This window comes from Scyliorhinus canicula, chromosome 9 (genome assembly GCF_902713615.1).
Source record: "Scyliorhinus canicula chromosome 9, sScyCan1.1, whole genome shotgun sequence".
Taxonomy (NCBI): Eukaryota; Metazoa; Chordata; class Chondrichthyes; order Carcharhiniformes; family Scyliorhinidae; genus Scyliorhinus; species Scyliorhinus canicula.
Genome location: NC_052154.1, coordinates 159,638,396 through 159,662,483, shown reverse-complemented (window position 1 = coordinate 159,662,483; position 24,088 = coordinate 159,638,396). Strand labels below are relative to the sequence as shown.

Genomic DNA, 24,088 nt, shown 5'->3' with positions numbered 1-24,088 from the left:
ATTGTCATCATGAAGTTTTTGACTCCAGAAGAGGAGCGCCAAGAATCCAGAGACACCGCGTCAAATGAAATCGAGAAGAATTTGACTCCAGAAGAGGAGCACCAAGAAAGCAAAGATGAGGAATCAAATCCTCCATAAATGATTGATGTCACCAGCACCGATGCAACATCAGATCATTCGCACCACTCTCGAGACGAAATGCTCAATGACTCAAATTATCCACACGGGACACTCATAGAGTATAACAAGAAAAACAAAAGTCAAAAGAAGCACAGCAGAAACGAGAACAACAACAGCGAGAACAAAAGCAACATGAAGCGTGACAAGACCAACAACAATAGCAAGAAGCACAGCAGAAACGAGAACAACAACAGCAAGAACAAAAGCAACATGAAGCGCGACAAGACAAACAACAAAGTCAGGCACAAAGATAGCGACAATGACAGAGACAGAAACAACAAGAACGGCAAAGAAAACAACAAAGTCAGGAACAAAGATAGCGACAACACCAAAGACAGAAACGACAAGAACAGCAACAAGAACGGCAACGAAAACAACAAAGTCAAGAACAACGACGGCGACAACACCAAAGACAGAAACGACAAAAACAGCAACAAGTACGGCAACGAACACAACAAAGACAGGAACGACAGAAACAACAGCAATGAAACAACGACTTGTACACAATGGTACTACTCGGCACATGAAGGACAATGCCACAGCACACTGCAAAACGATGACAAGACTACAAACATGTCATGGGATGACAACGAATCGCACAAACTCACATCTGCTCCAGAACAAGCAAGCATGCCAGCATTCAAGGCAGATGAGATAATACATCGATACCACAAGCACAGAAAAAAGTCCATGTCAGTCAATGTCAGTGATGTGACAATGCAAACACCTCGGGATGACGCATTGGGTACTTAAAAATAACAAGGAACACAAACAACATTCACAACAGAGTTGCAATATCAATATCACCACGTCATCAACAACAAAAAGAAAAAAAAACTGAACAAATTCATCAAGTTTGGACTCATAAATGTTTTATTAAGATTGGACTCATAAATACATTGGCTTTGTAAAAAATATGCAATAGCACCATCACTTGTATAGATACGCATATCATAAGTAACTGTTTTGTATCATTTTCTTTAACGATGTACAGAAAATATGTAAAGAGAAAAAGGGGGATGTGGTGATCGTAGATTGACTAGATACAATACAATTCAGCAAACACTAGAGGGAGAGCTGTAAATACACCGGGACAGGATGCACAATTTTCTTTAACGATGTACAGAAAATATGTAAAGAGAAAAAGTGGGATGTGGTGATCACAAGTTAACTAGATGCAATACAACTGAGCAAACACTAGAGGGAGCACGGGAGAGCCATATAAATAGACTGGGACAGGAAGTGAGGACACACTTCACAGAGGGCAGATCTGGTAGCAGGACACAGTAGCACTTGAGGTAGCCGTAGGGTAACGCCCTGAAGAGAGAACGAATTCACAATAAAGCATCTTCTCCACATTTGAGACTACGAGCTTTATTAAGTCACGAGGAACAACACAGGGTTTTCTGTGATTCTAGATAAACACAAAAATACAAACCAGTGTAAACACATTGCATAAAGGATCAGGAAGTACAGTAATGGTGTGTTTGGTTTATAGTGAATGAATACATATGCATTTAGCTCAGCTCATTACATCTTTATCCGAGGAGAGATTTTCTATTTCTCAGATAGGTGTTGCATCAATAACTTTAATAATGATGCAAAATTACATCTTACTTTTGATAATAACTGCTGGTAGGCTTCTATTGCTGCCCTGAATATACTTCAGTCTCCTGCAACTGAATTCCCCCTTTTGGAGGCCATGTCTAGTGGCGGGAAAGGAAGTCGGGGTGATTTTTGTTGGAGAGTGTCGGAACCTTACAGACACAATCTTGTGGTGTTCAGCTCATTTATTATGCATGTGTGAGGAACACATCAGATCCCATGGATCTTTCCTGTAACGCCATCACCTCATTGCACCAATATCCCTGTGCCATATTTAAATGCTACCACACAGCCAATCACTCTTCAACTCTGCTCCTTGACTCACCTTCAGTTCCTGGCTTACTTTTGTCTTTTTTCTCATCCGATGAATTTTCCCCTGAATTATAATCACGGTTTTGATAACTTGAAGGGGTTTGCTCAGAATCTACATGAACACAAAAATGCAAAACATAAACACATTGTACAAAGCAGCAGGAAATACGGTAATGATGAATTTGGCTGATAGTGAAAGAATACATATGTATTTAGCTCACCTCGTTACATGTTTATCTAAGGAGAAATATTGTTATTTTACAGAGAGTTTTCGCGTCAATATCTTCGTACCCATGGAAAATTACATCTTACTTTTGATAATAATTGCTGGTAATTTTCTATCATTGCCCTGAATATACCTCAGCCTCCTGCAACTGGAGGGAGGGGAAGTCGGGGTGACTTTCGCTGGAGAGTGACGCAGCTGAACCTGCAAACCCTGTGGTGTTCAGCTCATTAATTATACATGTGTGAGGGGCAGCATGGTGGTGCTGTGGTTAGCACTCCTGCCTCACGGCACCGAGGTCCCAGGTTTGATCCCGGCTCTGGGTCACTGTGCGTGTCGAGTTTGCACATTCTCACCTTGGTACCACAACCCAAAGATGTGCAGGGTAGGTGGAATGGCCACGCTGAATTGCCTCTTAATTGGAAAAAATTAATTGGGCACTCTAAATTTATTTTTTAAAATTATACATGTGTGAAGAACACATGAAATCACATTGAGTTATCCTGACACACCATCACCTCATTGCGCCAATATTTAAATGGTACCACACAGCCATTCACTCTTCCAGTCTGCTCGTTCATTCACCTCAAAAAACAATACAGCACAGGAGCAGGTCCTTCGGCCCTCCATGCCTGTACCAGCCATAATACCACCCTTGGCCAAACCCTCAGCACTTCTTAGTGTTGTATCCCTCTATACCCATCCTATCCATGTATTTGTCGATATTGGAACACTTCTTCGGAATCAATGAGATTTTGTAAACTGGAACACTCTTCTACATTCTGTGCCATTGTTAGACTATATATATATTTTTGGTCAAGGATTGCTCTGAAAGCCAGCTGCCAAACAGGCAATGAGTGCCATTAAAAGCATAAGGGCAGAACATCAGAACATGGAACTTCACTGCAAGACTCCCACAATGCCAACTTGGAAAAATGTGGAATGCTTCATCGGAACAGGGGTGAAAACCTGGAGAACCCCTCCCAAGAGAGCTCTGAGGATGTCACTACACAACACTAACAACAGTGATTCAAGAAGGTCACCACCACAAGGAGAATTACGAATTTGTATAAATGAATCATAGAATCATAGAATTTACATTGCGGAAGGTGTCAACTTTGACACATCTCATGAACGAATAGATGAAAAATTTGCTGAAAGTATTTATTTCTTCATTGAGCCCACCTTCAGTTCCTGTCTTATGCAATGAACTTTCCCCTTGATTACCTTGATTATCAGCATTATTTTGATTGTTTGAAGGGGTTTTCTGTGATTCTAGATAAACACAAAAATACAAACCAGTGTAAACACATTGCATAAAGGATCAGGAAGTACAGTAATGGTGTGTTTGGTTTATAGTGAATGAATACATATGCATTTAGCTCAGCTCATTACATCTTTATCCGAGGAGAGATTTTCTATTTCTCAGATAGGTGTTGCATCAATAACTTTAATAATGATGCAAAATTACATCTTACTTTTGATAATAACTGCTGGTAGGCTTCTATTGCTGCCCTGAATATACTTCAGTCTCCTGCAACTGAATTCCCCCTTTTGGAGGCCATGTCTAGTGGCGGGAAAGGAAGTCGGGGTGATTTTTGATGGAGAGTGTCGGAACCTTACAGACACAATCTTGTGGTGTTCAGCTCATTTATTATGCATGTGTGAGGAACACATCAGATCCCATGGATTCTTCCTGTAACGCCATCACCTCATTGCACCAATATCCCGGTGCCATATTTAAATGCTACCACACAGCCAATCACTCTTCAACTCTGCTCCTTGACTAAAAGGTTCTCTGGGATATTGGGGCTGGTGTTGATGAGTATGTTCAATGAGGCAAGGGAAAGAGGCGTGCTGCCCCTGCCGATGTCACAGGCAACAATTTCGCTGATTCTGAAGCGGGACAAGAACCCGGAGCTGTGTGGGTCCTACAGGTCGATATCCCTGCTGAATGTGGACGCCAACTGCTGGCCAAAATTCTGTCCTCTAAGATTGAGGATTGTGTTCCGGACGTTATTGGGGAGGACCAGGTGGGGTTTGTTAAGGGTAGGCAGTTGGTGGCCAATGGAAGAAGGCTGTTAAATGTGATCATGATGCCCCCGGATGGTGGGAGGTTGAGATAGTGATCACAATGGATGCAGAAAAGGCTTTTGATCGGGTAGAATGGGATTATCTGTGGGAGGTACTGCGATCGTTTGGATTTGGGCGGGGCATTATTGACTGGGTCAGGTTGCTGTATCAGGCTCCTGAGCTAAGTGTATGGATGAATAGGACTACATCGGACTATTTCATACTGCACCAGGGGACTAGATAGGGATGCCCCCTCTCTCCACTGTTGTTCGCGCTAGCTATAGAGCTGTTAGCAATTGCTCTGAGAGCCTCAAGGGGCTGGAAGGGGCTAGTCCGGGGAGGGAGCTGGGGGGGGGGGAGGGGTGTGGGGTGTGGTGGAGCACAGAGTCTCGCTCTATGCAGACGACCTGCTTCTATATGTATCGGACCCATTAGAAGGGATGGAAGAAATCATGAGGATTCTAGGTCGGTTTTCAGGGTATAAGCTAAAAATGGGAAAAGTGAGATGTTTGCAGTCCAGGCGAGGGGACAGGAGAGGTGATAGAGGGAGCTGCCATTTAGATTAGGAGGGGGAAGTTTTAGGTGCCGAGGCATTCAAGTGGTGCAGGAATGGGAATGGCTGCATAAATTAAATCTGGCCTGGCTAGTAGACCAAATGAAGGTTGATTTTCGAAGATGGGACGCACTCCCATTGTCATTAACTGGGAGGGTGCAGAGGGTAAAGATGGCGGTCCTCCCGAGATTCCTGTTCGTGTTTCAATGTCTCCCCATCTTTATTCCTCAGTCCTTTTTTAAACGGGTCAACAAAGTGATCGCCGGCTTTGTTTGTGCGGGCAAGACCCCGCGGGTAAGTAAGGTAATGCTTGAGCAGAGTCAGGGAGACGGCAAGCTGGCGCTGCCAAATTTTAGTAACTATTACTGGGCGGCGAATATAGCCATGATCAGGAAGTGGGTGGTGGGGGAGGGATCGGCATGGGAGTGTATGGAGGCGGCTTCATGCAAGGGCACCACTTTGGGGGGGTTGGTAACTGCGCCTCTGCCATTTCCGCCGGCACGGTACTCCACCAGCCCTGTGGTTGTGGAGGCCCTGAGAGTCCGGGGGCAATGGAGGAGACATGTGGGAGCAGAGGGAGCATCGGTCTGGTCCCTAATCTGTAATAATCACCAGTTTGCTCCGGGAAGTATGGATGGGGGGTACCGAATATGGCGGATAGCAGGGATTGAGAGGATGGGGGATATGTTTATAGAGGTGAACTTTCCGAGTATGGCACTGGAGGAGACGTTTGGGTTGGCGAGGGAAAATGATTCAGGTATCTGCAGGTGCGGGACTTCCTACGTAAACAGGTGTCAACTCTCCTGCTCCTACCGCTAAGGGGGCTTCAGGACAGGGTAGTTTCCAGAGGATGGGAAGGAGAAGGGAGCGTTTCGGACATTTATAAGGAACTTATGGGGTCAGAGCAGACGCAGACCAAGGAGCTGAAGCGCAAGTGGGAGGAGGAGCTGGGAGGAGCGATAGAGGATGGTTTATGGGCGGAGGCGTTGAGTAGAGTCAACGCGTCCGCAACATGTGCCAGGCTCAGCCTGATACAATTTAAGGCTGTGCACCGGGCTCACATGACAGTGGCCCGGATGAGCAGATTCTTTGGGGTGGAAGACAGGTGTGCAAAATGTGCGGGAGGACCAGCGAAACATGTCCACATGTTCTGGGCATGTCCGAAGCTTAGGGGATTTTGGAAGGGGTTTGCAGATGTTATGTCGACGGTGTAAAAAACAAGGGTGGCACTGAGTCCAGAGGTGGCGATTTTCAGGGAGTCGGAAGACCTGGTAATCCAGGAGGAGAAAGAGGCAGACGTTCTGGCCTTTGCTTCCCTGGTAGCCCAGAGACGGATACTATTAGCTTGGAGGGACTCAAAGCCCCCGAAGTCGGAGACCTGGCTCACTGACATTGCTAGCTTTGTCTGTTTGGAGAAAATCAAGTTCACCTTGAGAGGGTCACTGTTAGAGTTCGCCCGGAGGTGGCAAACGTTCGACGACTACTTCGCGGAAAATTAATCGTCAGCAGAATGGTGGGGGGGGGGGGTTAGTTTAGCTTAGAGTAGGGGGTTAATAAAGGTGGGACCTGTAAGGGTGGGAGAGGGCTTTTGCACTATGTTTATAGATTCATGTACATTGTGTTGTTATAATAGCAAAAAATATCTTAATAAAATATTTATTGAACAAAAAAACTCTGCTCCTTGACACACCTTCAGTTCCTGGCTTACCTTTGTCTGTTTGCTCATCCGATGAATTTTCCCATGGATTCTTATCACTGTTTTGATCACTTAAATGGGTTTTCCGTGAATCTACATGAACACAAAAATGCAAAGCTTAAACACATTGTACAAACGAGCAGGAAAGACATTAATGATGCATTTGGTTAAGAGTGAAAGAATACATATGTATTTAGCTCACCTTGTTACATCTTTCTCGAAGGGGAAGTATTATTATTTTGCAGAGAGTTTTTGGGTCAATATCTTCGCACCCATGGAAAATTACATCTTACTTTTGATAATAATTGCTGATAATTTTCTATTGTTGCCCTGAATATACCTCAGTCTCCTGCAACTGGAGGGAGGGGAAGTTGGGGTGACTTTCGCTGGGGAGTGACGCAGCTGAACCTGCAACCCCTGTGTTGTTCAGCTCATTAATTATACATGTGTGAGGGGCAGCATGGTGGTGCTGTTGTTAGCACTCCTGCCTCACGGCGCCGAGGTCCCAGGTTTGATCCCAGCTCTGGGTCACTGTCCGTGTGGAGTTTGCACATTTTCCCCGTGTTTGCCTGGGTTTCACCCCCACAACCCAAACATGTGCAGGGTAGGTGGATTGGCCACACCAAATTGCCCCTTAATTGGAAAAAATGAATTGGGCACTCTGAATTTTTTTTTTTATGTGTGAGGAACGCATCAAATCACATTGAGTTATCCTGCCACACCATCACCTCATAGCGCCAATATTTAAATGATACCACACAGCCAATCACTCTTCCAGTCTGCTCCTTCATTCACCTCAAAAAACTATACAGAACATGAACAAGCCCTTCAGCCCTCCAAGCCTGTACCAGTCATAATACCTCCTTTGGCAAAAACCCTCAGCACTTCTTAGTGCCGTATCCCTCTATCCCCATCCTATCCATGTATTTGTCGATATGCCTTTTGAATACCGTTAATGTATCTGCTTCGACAACCTCCCCTGGCAGGCACTCACCGTCCTCTGCGTAAAAAAACCTGCCTCACACATCTCCTCTAAATGTTGCCCCATGGAGCTTAAACCTATGCCCAGTAGTGACTGACCTCTCCACCCTTGAAAAGAGTGCCTGCCCATCCACTCTATCCATGCCTCTTATAATCTTGTAGGCCTCTATCAGGTCACCCCTCCATCGCCGTTGCTCTAATCAAATCAGTCCGAGTCTATTCAGCCTCTCCTCATAGCTAACATGCTCCAGACCAGGCAATATCCTGGTAAACATCCTCTGCACCCTCTCCAAAGCCTCCACATTCTTCTGGTAGTGTGGTGATCAGAATGTGCGCAATATTCCAAGTGCGGCCTTATCAAGGTTCTAGAACTGTAGCATGACTTGCCAGTTTTTATCCTCGATGCCCCGTCCAATGAAGGCAAGCATTTTATGTGTTTTATTGACTACTTTGTCTACTTGCATTGCCACTTTCAAAGATCTATGGACCTGTACACCCAGATCACTTTGACTATCTATATTCTGAATTATTTTGCATTTTACTGCATATTCCCCCTTTATGTTAGATCTACCAAAATGCATTACCTCACATTTGTCTGGATTAAACTCCATTTGCCATTTCTCTGCCCAAGTCTCCAACCGATCTATCACCTGCTCTTTCCTCTGACAGTCCTCAACACTATCTGCCACTCCACCAACCTTGGTGTCATCCGCAAACTTACTAATCAGACCAATTACATTTTCCTCCAACTCATTTATGTATACGACAAACAACAGAGGCCCCAGCGCCGATCCCTGTGGAACACCACTAATCACAATCTTCCATTCAGAAAAACACCCTCTACTGCTACCCTCTGCCTTCTGTGGCCGAGCCAGTTTTGTACCCATCTTGTCACCTCACCTCTGATCCCGTGTAACTTCACCTTTTGTACCAGTCTGCCAGGAGGCACCTTGTCAAACGCTTTACTCAACAACATCCAGCGCTCTCCCCATATCAATCATTTTTGTCACCGCCTCAGAAAACCATTTCAAGTTGGTGAGGCACAACCTCCCCTTCACAAAACCATGCTGTCTTTCACTAATGAGTCCATTTGTTTCCAAATGGGTATAAATCCTGCCCCTGAGAATTCTCTCCAATAATTTATCGACTACCGACGTGAGGCTCACCCGCCTATAGTTTCCTGGATTTTCCGTGGTACCGCTCTTAAATAGCAGTACCAGATTAGCTAATGTCCAGTCCTCTAGAGCGTCACCTGTAGCCAATGAGGATACAAAGATGTCAGTCAAGGCCCCAGAAATTTCCTCCCTTGCTTCCCTCAGTAATCTGGGGTAGGTTGTATCAGGCCCAGGAGACTTATCTACCTTAATGTCTTTTAAAACATCCATTACCTCCTCCTTTGTGATGTCAACATGATTCAGACTATTCCCACACCCTACCCAAGAATCAACTTCCACAAAATACTTTTCTTTGGGAACACTGATGGAAAGTACTCATTTAGTACCTCGTGAATTTCCTCTGGATCAATCCATTAGATTTCCCACACTGTCCTTAAGTGGTCCAATCCTTCCCTGCCCCCCCTTCTCTCTCAACACCGGTACCCCCCCCCCCTCTCTCAACGCCGCAACCCCCCCCAAACGCCGCAACCCCCCCAAACGCCGCAACCGCCCCCCCCCCCCCAAACGCCGGGACACTCTCTCTCTCCCCCCCACCCCCCCAAACGCCCCCCACACAAACGCCGGGACTCTCTCCTCCTCCTCCCCCCCCCCCCCCCCCCCCCCCCCCCCCCCACTCGCCCAGGTCACTAAACGGCGTCATCCATCATCAATGGTTGACGCTGTTTTAAAGCTACTCTGTTTTTCTGCAAAGATTCAAATGAACATTGAATTCCAGCATAGTACCCACAGTATAATCTGTAAACAAGCATTCAGCTCAGGGATTCCTACAGTGCTTCTACAAAGCAGGAAATTACCTCCGACCAAATTATTGCACTGTGGCTCCACAATTGTGAACGATGTATGATTTGCAAATTGTACTGGAATATTAAAGGAAATAACATTTCAAGCTATCTTGAGATTGGTGTTACGATTTGCAGCTAAAGGTTTTCACCACCGTTGCACAGAAGTTTGTGTGATGTGTAAAATGTAGAAATTACCTGCTGTGACGTGCAGTACTGTGCTTTTACTCTGAGTTTCCTCCGAATCCTGTTTAACTTCAATGATTAACTCAGCACCATCGTCCTTGGATATATCAGGCCTCAGTGAAATGGAGCAGGGGATAAGGAAACATCCATCAGATGTACGTTGTAAATCTGGAACTTCAGCAGTGAAGGAATCATCTTTCATGCACAAATCTGGGACATTTTTCATGGGAATACATACACGTTTTGGTCCTGACACTTGCTCTGCTGGTATTTCCCAGTGAAATAGCTGTTTTGCTTCCTGCTCCCCTTTCCTCTTCACCGATGTAACAATGCTCACCACCTCTGAACTGAACGCAGTGACATCCCAACTCAGATTGGCTGGTTCACTGTGTCTGATTTCTTCCGGTTTCTTAATATCACTGATGGAGGGTGGAACTACAAAACAAAATGTATTAATATGACAGAAACCCATTTGTTCCAATTCTCCCCTAAGCATTCTTGTTTAGACAAATTACAAATTGAATTAACAGCAACATTCATTGAAGATTTACGATTATGTTTGCTTTGTTCTCATTTGCTGCTATCTCAATTTTTCGGAAGTGCATGTGGACTGTTCTCAAATTGATGTTATTCCTTAGTTCCAAAATAATTTATTCAGGGGCTGATGAACCATTGTTAGAACCTCTTTGAGTGGGTAAACTGATGTTACTTGTGGTAGGGGTATTACGGTACCTGGAAGTGTGAGATGCCATTGGTGCAGAGGACTCACTGCCCATTGGCCCAGGTATGTCATGTGCCTCTCAGCCGATTGGCTAAGAGGTAGATAGCTCCGCCTACAAGGCGGGGTATAAGAACCCGTGTTCCCGGCAGTCTGCCATTCTTCTGAACGTCTACTGCCGGGTACACTTCCTGTGTATTAAAGCCTAATCGTTCGGACTTTATCTACGTTTCGTGTCTATTGATTGTGCATCATTCTTCATGTAGTAGCAGCTTCATAAATAATGCTGATTTGAACCTGTAGGATTCACAAACTGCAAATCAATGATGGACTTTACTGTGTCAATACAAAGTGTTCTGTTTCATTGTTTTATGAGTTGAGGACACCAGAATATTCAGATAGTTGTTGTTGCTAAATCATAAGAAATTCTGAATTAATTGGGTATTCAGTAGCGTATAATGTAATGGTGAGTGGAATGTATTCACTATGGTGACAACTTTGTTGAAACCTGGCACAAAGAGCTATCTTTTTTTTAAAATAATTTTTATTCAAATTTTCCAACAACAAATTTTATCCCAACAACGAAAAGAGAAAAACAATAACCCCTCCCCTCCAATACAAAAACAATATATTAACAACAAGAAAGATTAATAAACATAGAACCATGAGAACAAACCCTCATACCGAACCCATAGTCCCCCCCCCCCCCCCCCCCCCCCCCAATCTCTTCCCCCCGCCCCGGGTTGCTGCTGAAGTTGACCACCCTCTAATGTTCCGCCAGGAAATCAAGAAAAGGCTGCCACCGCCGGAAGAACCCTTGCACCGACCTCCACAAGGCAAACATGACCCTCTCCAGTTTAATGAACCCGGCCATGTCGTTGATCCAGGATTCCGGGCTCGGGGCCTTCGCGTTCCACCACTGCAAAAGGATCCTTTGCTGGGCTACTAGGGACGCATAGGCCAGAATACCGGCCTCTCTCGCCTTCTGCACTCCCGGCTCCGATGCTACCCCAAAAATAGCGAGCCCCCATCCAGGTTCCACCCTGGAACCAACCACCTTGGACAAGGTCCCCGTCACCCCCTTCCAGAAACCCTCCAACGCCGGACATGCCCAGAACATGTGGGTGTGATTCGCTGGGCTCCTTGAACACCTGCCACATCTGCCTTCACCCCCAAAGAACCGGCTCAGCCTGGTCCCAGTCATATGCGCCCTATGCAGCACCTTTAGCTGGATTAGACTAAGCCGTGCGAAGAAGAGGAGGGAATCACCCTCCCCAGGGCGTCCGTCCACGTCCCCTCGTCAATCTCCTCCCCCAACTCCTCCTCCCACTTGGCTTTCAGCTCCTCCACCGAGGCCTCCTCCTCCTCCTGCAACACCTGATAAATTGCAGAGATCCTACCCTCGCCAACCCACGTCCCCAAGAGCACCCTGTCCTGAACCCCCCCCTTGGCGGCAATAGCGGAAACTCCGCTACCTGCCGCCTAACAAATGCCCTAATCTGCATGTACCTAAAGGAATTCCCTGGGGGTAGACCCCACTTCCCCTCCACCTCCTCTAAGGTCGCAAACTTCCCGTCTAGGAAGAGGTCCCCCATCTGTCTGATACCTGCCCTGTGCTGACTCAAAAACCCTCCATATATCCTCCCTGGTACAAACCAGTGGTTCCCCCATATCGGGGACCAAACTGAGGCCTTCACTCCCACCCATGCCTCCTCCACTGCCCCCAGACTTTGAGGGTAGCCACTGTGATCATATGATCTGCATACTCGTCTGCCATTGGGCCAGAACGTTGGCTTACCATTGGCCCTCGTCGGTCATGTGCCTCTCGACCGATTGGCCGAGAGGCTGAGTTAACCACGCCTCTATTAACGAGGTATAAATGCTCAGACGCCTGACGATCGTCCCTTTCCACTGTAGACGATCGCAGAGCTGTGTTCTAGTCAATTAAAGCCAGACTTTGGTAAATCACTCGCCTCGCGTGCAATCGATGGTACATCAGCCACCACTACCGGACTCGAAGAGTACCTTGCCAGGGGGAGCGGCAACGGGGCCGTTAGCAGCGCCTCTAAACTCGTTCCCACACAGGACGCCGCCTCCATCCTCTTCCATGCGGCTCCCTCCCCCTCCATCACCCACCTACGAATCATTGCCACGTTTGCAGCCCAGTAATACCCACACAGGTTGGGCAGCGCCAATCCCCCCACCTCCCTGCCTCTCTCCAAGAATACCCTCCTCACCCTCAGGATCTTCTGTGCCCACACAAACCCCGTAATGTTCCTGTTAACCCTCCTAAGGAAAGCCTTCGGAATCATAATGGGTAAACACTGGAAGAGAAACAAAAACCTCGGGAGCACCATCATCTTAACCGACTGGAGCCTGCCCGCTAGGGAGAGTGGCAACACATCCCACCTCCTGAACTCCTCCTCCATCTGCTCCACCAGCGTCGTGAAGTTTAACCTATGCAAGGCCCCCCAGCTCCTGGCTATCTGGACTCCCAGGTATCTGAAGCTCCTCTCTGCCCTTTTCAGCGGGAGCTCCCCTATCTCTTTCTCCTGGTCCCCCATATGCACCACAAACAGTTCACTCTTCCCCACATTGAGCTTCTAGCCAGAGAAGTCTCCAAACTCCCCCAGGATCCTCATCACCTCTGGCATCCCTCCCGCCGGATCCGCAATGTACAGCAGTAAATCGTCCGCGTACAGCAACAGCCGATGCTCCTCACCCCCCACCGCACAATCCCCCTCCAGTTCCTCGATTCCCTCAGTGCCATGGCCAGGGGTTCGATCGCCAACGCGAAGAGCAGGGGAGACAGGGGGCACCCCTGCCTCGTCCCCCGGGACAACCGAAAGTCCTCCGACCTCCTCCCATTCGTCACTACGCTCGCCACCAGAGCATTATGCAACAGCCTCACCCACCTAATAAATCCCTCACCAAACCCAAATCTCCTCAACACGTCCCAAAGGTAGCTCCACTCCACCCTGTCAAAAGCTTTCTCCGCATCCATCGATGCCACTATCTCCGCCTCCCCGTCCACCGCCGACATTATTATGACGTTAAGAAGCCGCCTCACATTGACATTCAGCTGCCTCCCCTTCACAAACCCCGTTTGGTCCTCGTGAATGACCTGCGGGACCACATCCTCCACCCTCCTGGCCAGTATCTTGGCCAGCAGCTTTGCGTCCACGTTGAGGAGCGAGATCGGCCTGTAAGATCCACACTGGAGGGGGTCCTTATCCTGCTTCAAAATCAATGAAATTAATGCTCTGGACATCGTCGGGGGCAAGGCCCCTCTCCCCTCCCTTGCCTCATTCAGGGTCCGCAATAACATTGGGCCCAACAGGCCTGAGAGCTATCTTTTTTTTAAATTCAGAGTACCCAATTAATTTTTTCACAGGGCCTTCAGTTACCCACTTGCTTCATTTGGTAACATTCTTGTTTTCATAGAATGCAAATGATACTTCAATGCTCAATGGAAAGTGCTACATAGTTCCAGTTGCCAACTTCTATGGCGATCCCGTGACTTCTCGGGTGGAAGTGAAATAGGACTCATTCACAAGGCTGAACGAGCTCTGTGGTTAAAGTAAAAATGCTTCTGCCACAACGAACCCCACCAGAAAAGCCCACAATATACTATCATTATTTTTACTCATTATTGGTGGGACAATGAAATGCTGAAGACAATGACTATCTCTAGTATATCGGAAATGTTTCCAATTTTTTGAATCCTCTTAAACCAACTTTAGAAACTTTAAGCCTGGATTATAATTGAAAAGTTGCTCGCTCATTGAAATGCAATCTGAGATTATCGATATCAGTGTTTTCCAAAGTGAGGGTTGCGACCCGCGGGTGGGTCCCAGGTGTTGAAAAATAGGTCCCCAAAACTGATCCCAAAGATCGCCTGATCTTATTTCCCACTTTCTGTCTGGGTAAATTTTTGCTGCCCTAAATGGATCCTGTTCAAAGAAAAACGAGTACATTCATAAAGTTAAATTTAATACCTAACCAATACACAAATTCAATGGGCTGGATTCTCCAATTCTGCAGCTATATCCACAGGCTCCGTCTGGTCACATGACCAAAAACGTGGCGGCTCCCCGGACCGATCCACCGCCTGATAGAGGACTAACAACCGTGCAACATAAAGCCACCGGCTTTACCTGTGGATACGGCCGCAGAATGGCCGGATCTGTGGCAGCATATGCGCATGCTGGTGGCCTGCGGTGGCCGTGACGCACAACATGGCGCAGGCCGCGCGTGGACCTGGCCTGCCAGAAACTGCCACCCTCTAAACCCCCTTGCCACCACCGGACCATCCCCCATCAGTCCACCCAGTCCTCTCCGAAGCCTTCCCTGCCAGTGGAATGGCTCCCCCCCCCCCCCACAGCTGTGGCTGCACTAGACGCAGTCCGCAGGTGCCATGCGAGGTCTCCGAAAGTTGTGAGGACATGCGCCCCATGCCGTCGGGGACTCAGCACATCGGGGACAGAGCATTGGGTGAGGGCTTCAGGTGACATCCTGAGGCCGTCCTGGTGAGGAGTATCCCATTTTTGAGGAGACGGAGCATCAGAACTGATTCCAACGTAAAAACGCATTCTCCGGGCGATCGCCAAACGCGATTTTGGCAATCGAAGAATCCTGCCCAATGTTTCATTGTGAAATCTAGGGCAGGATTCTCCCAACGGGAGACGAAATGCCGACGCCGGAGTGAAAACCGGAGTGTTTCACTCCGGTGTCGGAGGCCGCTCCTCGCCCCCACTATTCTCTCACCCCCGGGGGGGAGGGGTGGGAGCGGTGCCACATAATTTACGCGCGGCAGGCCTTGGCGACACGTAAAAGCAGTGCCACGTAAATGATGTCACCCGCGCATGCGCAGGTTGGCCGCTGCCAACCCGCGCATGCATGGTTCCCGTCCTCCCCACGGGCGCCCCGCAAGAAATGGTGGAGTGATCTTGCGGGGCGGCGGAGAAAAAGAGTGCGTCCTTCAGAGACGCCGGCCTGCCAATCGGTGGGCACCGATTGCGCCCCCCCTGTGCGTGATCGTCCCTCCCCCCCCCCCCCCCCCCCCCCCCCCCCCCGGACAGGCCACTCCACAGCGTTTGCGCACTGTTGACGCCAGCAGCTACCAGGTGTGGTTGGCGCTGGCGTGAACGCGTCATATTGGGCAGGCTGCTCGGCCCATCCGGGCCGGAGAATCGGCACTCGCCCGTTACAAACGGCGAGCAGCGATTTTCCGAGCGGCCTGCCGTAAATCTCGGCGTGCTGTTTTGGGGGGGTTCGGAGAATCGTGTGCGGGTGCCGGGGCGGCGTGGAGGTACTCGCCCGGCAACCCCCACGATTCTCCCACCCGGCGTGGTGGTGGGGGGGGGGGGGGGGGGGAATTGCGCCCCTAGTGGATTTGGAATGGCTATGCGATCAACATTGCTCTAATGTTAGCTACAGGTCTGGTTCGGTTCAGTTTGTCGCGCACATTTTATATAAGGCTGTGTGACAGTGAGGATCTCTCAAACGATGACATAGTCAGCATGAGGGCTTCTGATGTGAAGTAAAAGCTTAGTACTGCTTCATACAATTCAAGTTACATGCACTTTATGAAAAGAAAAGGTAAAACTTGGGGGCAGGGGTTGTGGGGGGGAGGAATCAATTCAACGTGAGATGACACCTGAAAAACGTGGGTGGCTGTTGCACAGTAAATTAGTGTATTGTCTGATTTCGGACATTTATTTTGAATGTATATGCTCTTAAGAGAAATAAAATTCTCATATTTTTTTAAAACTGAATTCACGTGTCTAGGTTGATACAGTGCTCCCAGATCAGTAAATATGTTTAGGTAGGTGGGATGGTTCAAATCCTCAGATTGATTCAGCAGCCTTTTGGTACTTTGGAACCCTGAGTTCAATCTCGGGTTCGATTTGGAAGCGTTTGATTGGATAAAGCCATCGATTTCAGTGTCAGGGATGTGAAACTGTTGGTGAGTGAAATCTACAATATACAGGGTGGAACTATTCTGTTGCCATGCAACATCTTGGTTTTAAGTATGCAGAGCTGAATACAATTTACTGTCATAAGTGAGGAACATCTCACATACATTTTAAATGCATAAAATTGAGGACAGGCTCACACAAGTAGGAAATGAACGTTGTGTGAGTTGCGAGGACTACACCATTTGGTAAAAGTGGGTTGCCTGAACATCTGACTGAGTGCACCAATAAGAATAGAAATTATAAGTACTTGGCATAGTATTCACCTCTTGCAATGGAAGCATTCGTTGTCTCAAAAACTGCACTTCCAGTATCATCTTAACTTTCAGTAAGAAGTCTTACAACACCAGGTTAAAGTCCAACAGGTTTGTTTCAAACACGAGCTTTCGGAGCACTGCTCCTTCCTCAGGCGACGGGCTTACAATCGGGAGTGAGGTTCGCGAAGAGGCGGGGTGGCGCAACTTTGAGTGTCGCCAGGCTGCATACCGTGAGTGGGGGCAGGGGCCCGCAGAACTTCAGTGTCAGGCTCCGGTGGCTGCACTGAAAGTCCAGACCGAGCAGCAGGGGGGCGCAGAGTTGAGGAAAGATGTAAAGTTTAAAACGGGTGTATTCAGCGCCTTGAATTGCGAGGTCAGTGACACAATACCCCGTGATTTGAACCAAATGGGACCCTGAGGCAAGGGCTATAGTTTGGGAGGCGGGGTGGGTGCGCATGGAGCAGCGCCTTACCGTGTCTGGATGGATAAAGCTCTCCGTGCTCCCGGAGTCGAATAGGCAGGGAGTGTTGAGGCCGTTGATTCGCACCCGCATCATTGAGTTTCGCAGGTGTTTTGGCCACGATTGATCGAGTGTGATCGCTCCTAGTTGCGAGCCGTCAGAGTCGAACTCACAAAATGGCCGCCCGGAGTCACAAGATGGCCACCGCCGCTGCCGATCGAAGGTGGCGGGTTTTGAAGATGGCCGCCGCCAAGATGATCGCTCCCATGACTCGCACGAGGTCGATGACGCGTCGGAAGTGGGCGTGGCCGGCCGCAGCGCGGTCGCGTTGCGGGGTCTGTGAGACCGGGAGCTTGATTTCTGGGCCTGGGCAGCGTTTTGTTTGTGGCCTTTGGGCCCAGCCAGGCAGACGTTCGCGAAGTGCCCTTTCTTCCCGCAGTCGTTGCAGATCGCGGATCGGGCCGGGCAACGCTGACGTGGGTGCTGGCCTTGCCCACAGAAATAGCATGGGGAACCCCGGCGTGAGTAGATAGGCCTGTAGCGTGGCCGAGTCTGGAGGGGATCGAGAGGGGTTCACAAGGTCCGCGGAGTACGTACGGAGGTTACGGTGGGCCGTTTCGAGAGAAGAGGCGAGCATTACCGTGCCCTGGAGATCCTTTGCCCCGTCTTCTAGGAGCCACTGCCGGATGTACGAGGACCTGATACCGGATACAAGGGCGTCGCGAATATGTAAGTTCCTGTGGTCTTCTGCCGTTACTGCTTTGTGGTTGCAGTTCCTCGCGAGCGCATTGAGTCTTTCCACGAACTCGTCCAGCGTTTCCCCGGAACGCTGGCTGCAGGTTGAGAGCAAATGTCTGCCGTGTACCTCGTTAGTTGGTTTTATGAAGCGTTTCTTCAGTATTTCGACCGCCACATCATAGGTCGTAGCGTTTTCAATCACGGCGGAGAGTCGGTGGCCCACCCGGCCATGTAGTAAGCGCAGCTTGCAAGTGCTGTCGACATCAGTCGTTGAGGAGTCCAGATAGTCCTCGAATCACCGGAGCTAATATTTAAACATTTCCGGGGCTTCCGGCGACCTGGCGTCCAGGTTGAGTTTCTCCGGTTTTAGAGCGCTGTCCATCTTGATGTGTCTGTATATTAAATTGAGGCACCCTCAATTACGACGCGCGAGCGAAGTCGGTAATCAAAAGGCTTTAATATACAGAGAACAGGACAGCATTCGAGAGAAGTGTGCTCGCCACATGGAGCCTTATCCTATGTACCGTTTCCTGGGGGTGTATCCAGAGGCGGAGTCCCCCAGGGTTCCAAGCCTCTTAAAGTGGCAAGGTATTAAAGGTCAGGTACCGTTTACAGCAGTTATTAATACCGTTCATCACAGAAGTACACAACCTAGATGCCCCATCCTCCTCCGAAGGGGAACAATTATATAATATTGCAACGAAGAAAGCAGAACCCATTAAGATTACCCCACGGGTGAACGGGCGGCCGACAATAATGGAAATAGACACGGGTGCGGCCGTATCAGTAATGGGAGTGGCAGCATTTAGAAAAATCAAAGATGGACTCCAGCCACTAACCCTAACAAAAACATCAAGGAAACTTAAAACCTACACGGGGGAATCCCTGGAAGTTCTAGGCATGACTCATGTACCCGTGGAATATGAGAAACAATTGCTCAGATTACCGTTAATGATAGTAGAGGGCTCCGGACTGAGCTTAATTGGACGAAACTGGCTGAAAGACCTAAAATTAGATTGGATGAAAATTTTCCAGAGTGGAAGCGGGCAGTTGAGTGGAGTACTCCAAAAATACCCGGAGGTCTTCCAGGAAGGTTTGGGGGAAATCATAGGCACCAAAGCAACTTTGCACGTGGACCCAGAAGCTCTTCCGAAATTTTGTAAGGCCAGGCCGGTACCTTTTGCATTAAGGAAGAAAGTAGATGACGAAATAGAAAGGTTACGGCGCGACGGCATTATCAGACCAGTACAGTTCTCGGAATGGGCAACGCCGGTGGTACCAATTTTGAAGCCAGATGGCTCGATACATCTCTGTGGAGATTTCAAACAGACGGTAAACAAATACGCACTGCTGGACAAATACCCAATCCTGAAAATAGACGACCTATATGCCAAATTGGCAGGTGGGCTTTTGTTCACGAAACTAGACATGAGCCACGCCTACCTGCAGTTAAAACTAGACAAGGACTCCCAGAAGTTCGCTACGATCAACACCCTGAAGGGCCTTTTTCGTTATACTAGGCTACCTTTCGGAGTGTCATCAGCCTGTGCTATATTCCAGCGTACGATGGAAAATATTCTGCAGGGACTACCGCAGGTGGCGATTTATTTGGACGATGTCTTAATCACGGGTAGGACAAACAGGGAACACTTAAGGAACCTGGAGGAAGTACTCAGGCATTTCGCAAAGGCAGGCGTACGGCTAAAAAGGGAAAAATGTGTTTTTCTGGCCCCACAAGTGACGTACCTGGGATGTAAAGTAGACGAGTCGGGCTTACATCCATTAGAAGACAGAGTAAGGGCAATAAAAGAAGCCCCAGCTCCCACCACGGTCCAGGAGTTACGATCATTTCTAGGGTTGGTAACCTATTATGGAAAATTTATTGAAAATAGGGTGTCCATCCTAGAACCCCTCCACCAGCTACTAAAAAAGGGGCAAGAATGGAAATGGTCCGCCCGCCAAAACCGAGCATTTAGGGACATTAAGGAACAGCTGTCATCCGAAAATGTCCTAGAGCATTATGACCCAAGGAAGGAGTTGGTGGTCACTTGTGATGCATCCCCCTACGGGGTAGGAGCCGTCTTAGCACATAGAGGAAGGAATGGGGAAGAACGGCCAATAGCCTATGCTTCGAGGATCTTGGCAATGGCTGAGAGGAAGTACGCCCAAATCGAGAAGGAAGGACTGGCGGTGATATTCGCAGTAAAAAAATTTCACCAGTATCTGTACGGGCGGAAATTCATCATAGTGACGGACCATAAGCCGATATTAGGGTTATTAAAAGAAGACAAGTCAATACCCCCGATTGCATCAGCTAGAATCCAACGCTGGGCGTTGCTACTGGTGGCGTATAGATACGTTCTGGCGCTCAGAACGGGAACGCGAGTAGCAAGTGCAGATGCTTTGAGCAGACTTCCCCTCCCGGACATTCTGCCGCAAATACCAAAAGTAGAGGAGACAGTAACGACTCTAGATTTTTTGGACACCCGACCAGTAGACGCACAACATATTCGGTTGTGGACGCAAAAAGACCCAGTTTTAGCCAAGATGAAGCATTTACTGCTAACAGGGGAACTGGAAAGACCAGTGGAGCCCCAGATGCACCCATACTGGAGCAGAAGGGACCAAATAACCGTAGAAGACGGTATCCTATTATGGGGAGCCCGGGTAATAGTCCCAGCTCAGGGCCGTAAGGCAATCTTAACCGAGTTACATCACGGACACCCAGGGGTATCTAAAATGAAGATGCTAGCTCGAAGCTACGTTTGGTGGCCAGGTTTGGACACAGACATAGCAGCCTTGGTACGTCGGTGCCAGGAGTGCCAACAGGGGCAAAGAGTGCCACCAGCAGCGCCTATTGCACCCATGGGAATGGCCAGGCACACCGTGGACCCGCCTGCATATTGACCACGCCAGCCCTTTCATGGGCTCAATGTTTTTGGTGATAGTGGACGCCCACTCCAAATGGTTGGATGTCCACCGGGTAAACGCAGCAAGCACAGCATCGACAATTGAAAAGTTCAGGGCCTCGTTTGCAACACATGGACTTCTGGAGGTATTGGTGTCGGACAACGGAACGGCATTCACAAGTGGGGAATTTGGAAAATTCCTGAAGGAAAACGGAGTTCGTCACATCAAAACGGCCCCTTACCATCCAGTGACCAATGGCCTGGCAGAGAGAGCGGTCCAGAAACTTAAAGCGGGACTCAAGAAGCAGCCGGCAGCGTCAATGGAAACAAAACTCTCCCGCTGGCTGTTTGATTACAGGACCACACCGCATTCCACAACGGGCATACCACCAGCTGAACTCTTAATGGAAAGGCGGCTGCGAATGAGGCTGAGTCTCCTTTTCCCAAATTTAACGGGGAAAATGGAGAAACAACAGGAGGCCCAACGCAGGAGGCATGATAATAGTCGGCAGCAGAGACATTTCTAGATGGGGGCACCGTTTGTGTCAAGAATTATGGGAATGGATCAACGTGGGTCAAAGGCATGGTAGAGTCCCAAACAGGGCCCATATCCTATGAGGTTTCGATAGAAGGTAAGGTGGTGAAGAAACACCGAGACCAAATAAGGGCAGCGGAACCACACCTGGAGGCAGGCGAAGCAGGACCGCCTCAAGCTGGGATAGCCCAGATGGAAAGGATACCCACACGCCAGCCCCGAGCAATTTCTCCAGACCCCGCCATCCAGTCTTCAGAGTCGGAGATGGACACGTTCGACGAGACCGCCACGACACCTCTCCCCAAGGAGGAGGAAGAACAACTTCCAAGGAGGTCGTCAAGGAAAAGATGGGCACCTATAAGGTACACCCCACCCACTTCGGAGAACGAGCCGGCGGACGACACAGAGGTGACAGACCCAGACATGAGGAGCAGGAAGAAGCTCAGAGGAATGCCAGCTGGCAGGAATTCCTCAGACATTGGGGGGGGGGGGGGGTGTAATGAACTCCAATTGGCTTTATTGGTTGGCCAATTGGAGTATGAGCTCCCTCAATGATAGCCCATTGAGGGGGCCTACATAAGCACCTGTGTAGGCTTTGTGAGCAGTCTTACGTTGACTGGACTGCTAGCAGCACTGTTTGTAGCTGCTCCTGTAATATCGTTATTGTAAATAAATATTGGTGTGGTGACGGAACTCCTGCCTCCCGTTTGGGGGGGGGGGGGGGGGGGGGGGGGTGGGGGAAGCAACCTCTCCACCCTGTGCCCTGGCGTGGCGGGGGGGACCTGTTGGAATTCTTGACTCTTGAGAAAGTTAAGTTTGAACTGAGGGGAAGGATGGTGGGGTTCTACAATTCATGGGCATTATTCATTATGCACTTTCAAAAATTGGATAACATCGAACATTATTTGGAGGGGGTGGTTGGGAGGGTTGGTGGAGAGGGATTGTGTGTGTTAATCGTGACTCTGAGTGATTCCTGATTCCTTTTTGTCATTTGTTTATGTTAACACACGGGCCAGGCCACCGTGGCGGCACCCCCCGGGGTTCGATCGCCCCCCACCCCCCCAGGACCCCGGGCACCTGCTCGCGCCGCTGATCCCGCCGTTCCAGAGGTGGTTTAAACCTCGGCGGCGGGAGAGGCCTCCCAGCGGCGGGACTTTGGCCCATCCGGGCCGGAGAATCACCGCAGGGGCCTCTCCGATCGGTGAGGCGAGATTCATGCCCCCGCCACTTCCCGGGTGGCAGAGAATCTCTGCCACGGCGGGGGCGGGATTTTTGGCACCCCCAGGCGATTCTTTGACCCTGCTGGGGGTCGGAGAATTTTGCCCCTGATGTATCATTACTGGGCGGTGAATGTGGAGAAGGTGCGGAGCTGGGTCAGTGGGATTGATCCCAGTGGGTCAGAATGGAGGAGAGTTTGTGCAGCGCCGCTCCCGATGGCCCCGGGGAAATACTCAGGTAATCCGGTAATAATAGCTTCATTGAGAATTTGGAGGCAGTTTCACCAACACTTCGGGTTGGGGGCAGGGTCAATGGAAATGCCGATTCGGGGGAACCACAGCCAGGGAAGTGGGATGGAAATTTTCGGAAATGGGAGGAGAAGGGGATTAAGACACTGAAAGATTTGTTTGTTGGGGGTCGGTTTGCAGGATTGAAGGAGCTGGAAGCGAAGTATGGGCTGGAGCAGGGGAACATGTTTTGATACATGCAGGTTCGAGATTTTGCCAGAAAGAAGATACGGAGCTTCCCGGTGGAGCCGGCCTCCACATTGCTGGAGGAGGTGCTGACGACAGGGGGACTGGAGAAGGGGGTAGTGTCAGTGGTTTACGGAAATACTTTGGAAGAGGAGAAAGCACCACTGAAAAGGATCAAAGCAAAGTGGGAGGAAGAGTTGGGAGAGGGTATGGAGGAGGCGTTCTGGCGTGAGGTGCTCCGGAGAGTGAACGCCTCCACCTCATGCGTGAGGTTGGGGCTGATACAGCTGAAGGTGGTATATAGAGCTCTCCTCACAAGGACAAGGATGTGCCGGTTCTTTCAGTGGGTAGAAAATGTGCGTGAACGTTGTGTGTGTGGGGGGTGTTTTGGTCCTATCCAAAGCTGGAGGATTACAAAAAGGATGTTTTTAGGGTAATCTTTAAAGTGGTGCACATGAAACTGGACCCAGGCCCTCGGGAGGGCATATTCGGGGTGTCAGATCAGCCGGGATTGTAAACGGGCGCGGAGGCAGATGTTGTAGTTTTCACATCACTGATCGCCCAAAGGTGGATCATGCTGAGATGGAGAGCAACCTCTCCACCCTGTGCCCTGGCGTGGCGGGGGGATTTGTTGGAATTCTTGACTCTTCAGAAAGTTAAGTTTGAACTGAGGGGAAGGATGTAGGGGTTCTACAATTCATGGGCATTATTAATTATGCACTTTCAAGAACTGGATAACATCGAACATTATTTGGAGGGGGTGGTTGGGAGGGTTGGTGGAGAGGGATTGTGTGTGTTAATCGTGACTCTGAGTGATTCCTGATTCCTTTTTGTCATTTGTTTATGTTAACACACGGGCTAATATTTGGGGTTTGGTGGGAGGATGGGATCACTGTTATTGATATGGGGATTGACATTATATTCGTTCCTGATTATTGTTTATTGATGGTGGGTGCAAATTTGGGAGAAAATGTGAAAAAGGAGAATAAAAATATTTTTTTTAAAGTGAGGAAGATCTATTGTATAAATTATAAATGCA

At 49.0% G+C, this 24,088-nt stretch overlaps 1 protein-coding gene across 1 annotated transcript in view; it reads right to left on the bottom strand.

Annotated features, from left to right (window-relative positions):
* LOC119970953 (uncharacterized protein DDB_G0287625-like) overlaps positions 1–24,088 on the bottom strand; it is a 79,174-nt gene that overhangs the window by 16,826 nt on the left and 38,260 nt on the right. Inside the window, exons 4-9 of the mRNA XM_038806065.1 lie at positions 9,776–10,198; positions 9,593–9,655; positions 6,637–6,735; positions 3,506–3,595; positions 2,111–2,209; positions 1,586–1,594 (exon numbers count right to left, since the gene is read on the bottom strand). Coding sequence (XP_038661993.1) covers positions 1,586–1,594; positions 2,111–2,209; positions 3,506–3,595; positions 6,637–6,735; positions 9,593–9,655; positions 9,776–10,198 — 783 coding nt within the window. The remainder of the gene's footprint in view (positions 1–1,585; positions 1,595–2,110; positions 2,210–3,505; positions 3,596–6,636; positions 6,736–9,592; positions 9,656–9,775; positions 10,199–24,088) is intronic.